Source organism: Eufriesea mexicana, unplaced genomic scaffold (genome assembly GCF_001483705.2).
Source record: "Eufriesea mexicana isolate 0111107269 unplaced genomic scaffold, ASM148370v2 scaffold107, whole genome shotgun sequence".
In the NCBI taxonomy this organism is placed as follows: Eukaryota; Metazoa; Arthropoda; class Insecta; order Hymenoptera; family Apidae; genus Eufriesea; species Eufriesea mexicana.
The window spans coordinates 581,436-588,630 of record NW_016908335.1 but is presented as its reverse complement, the minus strand read 5'-3'; the positions used below and the strand labels follow the sequence as shown (position 1 = coordinate 588,630).

The window sequence follows — 7,195 nt, the reverse complement described above, 5'->3', positions numbered from 1 at the left end:
ACAGAAAAAGAAAAAAAGATTGGAAGAAAGCGAAAAAAGAAGATAGAAAGATGTTGCAAAGTAAATGAGAATTTGATTGTTGTTATTATTATACTTTCTTTTCTCGTTGTTTCATCGTTACTATTTGTACATCCTCACGATCATCAGCATTTGTAAAGAGTTCGATTGTAGATTTCGACAGTTTTGAACGTGCTGATCTCTAATTAGAATTAGAACACTTTTGTTGTTCGACCGTTTTTTAATTGCGAACGAATCACTTGTTTCGTTTTTTCAATCTGTTTTTTTTTTTTTTTCTTTCTTTCTTTATCCCTTTCTCCCCTGTTTTTCGGCGTACTCTTTTCTTTTTCTCGTTTCACGCGTGTTCATTAGTTAGAGTATCATTTCATTTTTCACTTGCGTTGTTCCTTTTCATCTCTCTGGTCTCTTTTTTGTCTGCGTTTTTCTATATTTTTTTTCTTCTTTTTTTTCCCGTTTTTCGTTTTCCTTTTGTTCTTTTTGGTAGCGGTTTCGTGTACCGAGAGATATTACTTATATTGTGCTCGTGTAATGCAACAAAATGTCTGTGACGGATGTAAAAGCATGCGTTCGCGTAGTTAACGTTTACTGGTTCAGTACGTTTTCTCGTACGATTTTTTCGCCTACCTTTATATTTTATCTCTATATACATACGAGCAACTTGGAATGACGATGGAAAGAATGTTGAGAGTAACGTTTACATTATTTACTGTGTGCCTTCGAAGTTTTCTGCGTGTTTTTTCTTCGTACTACTGATCACAAGTAACGTTTCTTTGAGAATAGGTACCGTTTGCGTTGTTCGTACGTTGTTCTTTAAACCTTTATTATTACATTATATATTCGAATCTTTTTTACTTGGAATGATGCCTGCCGTGTTTTTTATATTTTTCGACTAAAACGATTCTTGCATGGAACACTTGACCCTCCCAGTCACGGTATACCATTTCTCTCGTATAATTATTCCAACGAATGCTCACTCTCCCCCTTTTTAGTATCATGGACCAGCGAGTTCGTTTTTCCTTAGTTAAGACGTTTTTCCGACTTTTCGTTTCATCCCCCTCCACCCACCGTCGAGTAACACCCTCGATCCCACCGTCACGTATGAATTTTTTCCGAGAACCGAGCACGTTTTCGTTCCGTCACCGATTTACCATACTAAAGCACGATCTTTTCACTTTCTTTTACTTTCCTTTACTCTCGGTTTCGTTCCACGTTTCGTTTTGTCTCTTTTCGATCACTGCTCGAACTTCTTCCTGGTAATTTAGTTCCTCTGATTGAGACAACGAATGAGTAAACATCTTACCCCTTCTAAATACGACATCGTCAATTCAAGTAGTCCAAAACACAGACACCACCGGTTTTGTTGCCACACGTTGTTGTTCACACTTTTAGCGATCCGTAAGTATGCAGTAACATCGAACCCGTTGGAAATGCATGCGACACACGAGTATACCGCGAGTACAAACAGCAACACGCGACAGCAAAGACAAACGTAGTGGATAGATAGATACGCCCCTGGACCGGCGATCCTCGTCGACGAGGAACCGTCGTCCGATCGCCCTATCCGGCTCGTTCTACCCGTGTCCATGGAACAATGGCTAATTACTCGAACAAGGTATCATTTTTCCCGTCCGACCAGAGGAAACGCCTTGATTGATCGCCGTTACGCGCGTTCCCTGTCCGGTGATTCGATTTCCCGGTTTCAAATCGGACGGGGCCCGATTGTTCCCGTCGCGTACCCTCTGCGGGTATCGAGTTTCGCGTAACAAAGTCAATCTTTCCCGGTGAAAATTCGATATCAATTTGAAATCGAGAAATATTTCGGATCATTTCGAATTTTCTAATTTCAAATTTTCTAATTTCGAAGTTACAGTCGCTCTTTTGCGCGACTCGTCGAAAATCGCGACAATCCTCGTTTCACGCGTACACTCTCGAAGGGGTGGGAAATGCGGGGAATAAATTCGTGGGGTTTTTATTGGGCCCGAGTTTCGGTCACGATCTCGGCACTCGAATGGACGCGTGCCTTCCCCGAGAAATTGCGAGGAAGGAAAAGTTGCGGGGGAAATTGGCGAAACGAGTCCAACCCCTTTTCTCGGGTGCTGGAAACGAATTTCGTACATCAGCCACGTGCCAGGTAGAAACGACCTGACCCGTTGTTTGGCCCGTGGAAACGAAGCATTGTCGAGGAACGGTCGGCTGGATCGCGATCGCGATAAGGGGGTAAAGGGTGTAATTGTGACTGGGGGCGGCCTGAAAGAGCGGACGCGGTGGCGATCGACGAGGATCGGCCGGGAGATCGGGCGACGAACGAAACGCTGGTCCGCGAGGAACCGGCGATCCGGAAGATTTTAAGCCAATTGGATGGTATTTTTAGTGCCGCCGCGGTGGACGGTGGAACCTATCGACCAGAACGCCGTTGTAGGTCACGGCGTCTCCATTGCCTGTCAGGCTGAAGGATTCCCCATTCCGACGGTGACTTGGAAGCAATCGATCGGTAAGTCACGACTCCTTGAAACCCAGCGTCCCACTGTGGCCGTAGATAGCTCCGGTCTGTCGTGCCGAAAAACTGTCCTCTGTCTTACCGGGAACCACGAAGGGTGACGTACGTCGGGCATCGATCTCGAACGATGATACGATTAGTCACCCAACGGGAACTCCCCGTTCCCGTGCTTCGTCTCGTTTCCTCTCCGAGCTTTTCTTTTCGAATTTACCGTGTCTATTCGCGGTGAAATATCGTGGATTATTTTTAACGTTCGACGAGCTCGTAAGTAAAGAACCGGTCGTCGCTAGACAAATCGCAGAATCGTAACTCGTGGAGCGACGTCTCGCGATTAGATCTACCCCTATCTCGTCATCTTTCCCTCGTTCCTCCAGCCACCGTCGCTCCTCGCTGCGACGCGAGTTCTTTTGAGTCTTCGACTCGCGAAGCGTAAATTGCGCTTTGAACGCGCGAACAAGCCGGTGTAACAGCTCGATGCCACTTAATAAGCGCAATTCGATGCTCGTCTTCCGACGGCTCGTTTCCTCTTACGCGAAACTCGGCTGCGCCCTCGCGCGTGTCTGCTTACTCGCGTGCTCGTCGATGCTAACGCGCTTCCTCTCGCGCAGCGTTCTATTCGCTCGTAATGGCTGTTCTTGTGCGATTTCGTTTAATCGCCGAGATCAACGTTTCACCGTGTCCCGGGTCCACTCTCGAGCAGTGACGAGTGTACATGGAAGTTCCATCGTGGAAAACGTGCTGGAATTTCGCGTAATTTATCGCGACGATTTCGCAGCCGAAAGAGAGAACTCGGATGACGATAAATAATTAATAACGACGGAATTTCATGCCGGATTATACGCGAATGTGCCGCAGAGGGAAATGCAAAGGTGGAAGCTCGCGGTCGATGAACAAAGAGGAAAATGGCGGAGCCTCGAAGCCGTGGAGGAAAATTTAAAATTCTATCAGAGAGAATCGCTTCGCGAGCCGCTGTGGCCTCGATCTATAAACATCGATGCAAACTTATCGCTAAGATGTTGCCGTTAGGAACTTCTGTTTGCCTCCAGAGTCTCGCCAACCAGTCACCGCTGACCTTGCAACGGAATACGAGACGAGGAAAATTCTGGATAATTCCACGGTACTTCTTCTTCTTCTACTTCTACTTCTTCTTCTTCTTCTTCCCCGTTGATCTTTTCATCTCTTCTGCCTAAAGAGTTTAATAACTCTGACTTTTACGCGAATCTCATCGATCGTCGTTTTCAGCGAGTTACAGCTGCCGAGTGTATTTAACCCGGGGTTGGCCGGGGTTGACGAAGATATCCATCAGAAATTTCGCTGATCGGTCGTTTCCAGCGGTCTCGTTCAATCCGAAATAAGCCCCTCAGCCTCGCGAAGCGGTAGTACAATTAGTTTCGCCGGTTCGTTGCACGTGAACATTATATTGCGCCGCTCGGGGATGAAATTCCGCCTCTTTTTCCTCGATCGCGACCCATCTACCACGGAACTGCTGCGATTTCTCTCCGCCTATTCTAATTTCGCGCAAGTTAGATCGCTCATTACCCGAAGGAGTACCTTTCAGACACACATAAGCCAGCGAAGCAGAGAATTAATTAAACGTATCCGTATTCCGAATATTGCGACCTTTTCGCAGATCCTATAGTTGGACAGTGCTTCTCCAGGCTGGTATTCGCAGCCATAAAGTTCGTGCTTTTTCTTCCACGATTTCAGCAAGATATTTCTGTTCTTTTTCACAAAGGGTTTGAGGGTCTTCCTTGTGTACGTCTGTGTGTATCCAAAGTGGGATTTTTCAAAGATTCGATGCCTGGGTAATGCTTTTCGACTCGATATTCAGAGTCAAAGAGTTCCACTTGATATATGGAACTACGTCTTCACGATTATTTCCCCCCGCGACGTTTAATAAACCAATAAAGCCGTATTCCTGATCTTCCCAGAGATTCGATACTCGAACAGTGGTTTTCAGCTCGATATCCACTGACAGAAGAGTATTTTTCCACTATGATGTCACGAGGGTATTCCTTTTCATCTACACGCGAGGTTAAAGGATCTTGCGTATATCTAGAGTGGAATATTTCAAAGATTCGATGCCTGGGTAATGCTTTCGACTCGATATTCAGAGTCAAAGAGTTCCACTTGATACATAGGATTACATTTTCACGAGTATTTTCCGTTTAATAAGCCAATAAAGTCATATTCCTGATCTTCCCAGAGATTCGATACTCGAACAGTGGTTTTGAGCTCAGTATCCCAGGGTAGAAGGGTATTTTTCCACTATGATGTCACGAGGGTATTCCTTTTCATCTACACACGAGGTTAAAGGATCTTGCGTATATCTAGAGTGGAATATTTCAAAGATTCGATGCCTGGGTAATGCTTTCGACTCGATATTCAGAGTCAAAGAGTTCCACTTGATATATGGGATTACATCTTCACGAATATTTTCCCCGTCCCATTTAATAAGCCAATAAACCTGTATTCGAGATCTTTCCATAGATTTGATACTCGAACAGTGGTTTCTACCTCATTGCCCAGTGGCACAAGAGTATTTATCCACCACGTTGTCACGAAGATATTCCTTTTCTTTCTTACCGAAGGTTAGAAGATCTTACCTTTATCTAGAGTGGGATTTTTCAAAGATTCGATGCCTGGGTAATGCTCTTCGACTCGATATTCAGAGTCAAAGAGTTCCACTTGATACATAGGATTACATCTTCACGAGTATTTTCCCCGCGACGTTTAATAAGCCAATAAAGCCGTATTCCTGATCTTCCGGGAGATTCGATGCTCGAACAGTGGTTCTGAGCTTGGCATCCAGAGGCAGAGAAGTACTTTTCGACCGCGATTCCGCGCATGCACGTTGTATCTTTTCACGCAACGTCAAGCTTCCTTTGGACATTTACCCGTTTCCCGATGTTTATTGTATCGGAAAGAATGTCGGGTGACGTTGATCCAGCGCTGTGGTAGCGTTCCCCACCGACGATGGAAGGGGGCCAGACGACATCGCGAATTCCAGCAGATATTCTGATACCCGGCAGAAAATTCTGTAACGTCATAAACGCGTATCCCACGAGGTACGTGGGATTCCTGCACGCGATTCGACGAATCGGTGAATATACTACCGGTGCAAACTGAATTTTCCCCCCGCGGAGTAGCTCGTTTCGCAGGACCAAGGCGTTTCGGTGATCAAACTCGTGTTTAGCTAATTCGAGACTGGTTGGAAACATTGCCGGAATCGATCCACGCGTAATTGGAATTTCTTCGAAGTAGGTACGGATACGTGGGTTGTCGGAAATTAGCCCGAGTAGCGTATTAAAACCCTATCAGCGCAGACGAGACACTTGACGCGGTTGCAGGTTCCAAGACTGGTCCACCAGGGCTGCGGATTAACACCGTAAGTGACTACGGCGTGGACCTTTGGATATTTAGTATCCACGAAGCAAACTGGTCGAAGCAGTAACCATGTTCTCCCCTCGGAGAACACTCTTCCCCCGCTACCCCCTTCTAAACTCGAATTAACCCAATTTCGCTGGACCGGTCTCAATTTAACGAGTCACCTGGATTTTACCGGGGTCGAGGAGCGAAAGAATTCCAATCGTTTCGAGCATCCCAGCATTCCCGGTATTTCACGGAGACGAACCTACTTACGAACACTTGCCATAAACAGAGAGTAATTCGCAATCCTGACACGACTGCACCCCTCTCCTCTTCGCGTTCCGTCTATCGGCCGTCTCGATAGTGACCGAAACGTAGACAGAGACTCGTGACAGCGAATGGCTTCAGAGGAATAATGGTTGCTCCCCCGGAACATCCAGGCGATACACCAGGAGACTACAGAGAGCTGGGATACAGCGGCACCGAGGGAGCAGGGGTTGCCGGGAACGGGTCCTTGGCGATCCCACGGGTATCCAGAGATCATGCCGGCTTCTATCTATGCCAGGCCAGCAACGGCATCGGACCCGGCCTCAGCAAGCTCATTCGGCTAACAGTTCACGGTAAAATATTCACGCAACACCGAGTTACCGCCGGCTGGATCTGTGTCAGCCCGCGAACTTGGGATTCCGGCCACGACCAGCTGCTCCGAAATTCTTCCTTTCGTGGCCGAATTTCTCCGCCAGCGGTTCCCGATCCATACAGGGGAACGCCTCCGGGACACGGAGCTCGTTACGCTCTGTTTTCCATGAAAACGCGCCTTTTGCCTTCGCGCGTTGCCTCGAACCGGTACCAACGGACCGGTCGAAATTCGCCTCTGCCTCGAGTTTTATCGCTCAACGGCAAACGCCTTCATTCCTCCGCGCGCGAAACCCGACGACGTAACGAGAAACTCGAGCGCGTTTGATACGCAGCCGCGCGAGAAAGGACTCGGTTTATGCAATACCTGGAACGAGGTGTTACAATTTATCGCTCGTTTCGGCCGTATATTTCCTCTAGAATCGGGCGTAGATACACGCGGCGACGTTCGGCTTCCTCGACCAGGATATCGCCGTTCTCGTTCCAGCCAACGATCCTCGGCTATCGATCACGTTTTATTATTCCAACGTAAAGTTTCGTGCCGGATTCCAACGAGCAGGAACAATTAAAAGAGATAGATCGCGATTATTTTGCCGAAAGAAATATCATTCGGCTTATCGATCCACGAGCCTGGTGTTCCTCCGGCGTTCCCCTGGTGTCTCCCCCCCCCCCCCC

General features: G+C 47.3%; 1 protein-coding gene across 2 annotated transcripts in view; it reads left to right on the top strand.

Moving 5' to 3' along the window:
* The window catches only part of LOC108555349 (Down syndrome cell adhesion molecule-like protein Dscam2), a 134,181-nt gene that overhangs the window by 102,515 nt on the left and 24,471 nt on the right, over positions 1-7,195 (top strand). For both annotated transcript variants that reach the window (XM_017910957.1, XM_017910956.1), the window contains 2 exons: positions 2,390-2,509; positions 6,325-6,504. In XM_017910957.1, the coding sequence (XP_017766446.1) occupies positions 2,390-2,509; positions 6,325-6,504 (300 nt within the window). The remainder of the gene's footprint in view (positions 1-2,389; positions 2,510-6,324; positions 6,505-7,195) is intronic.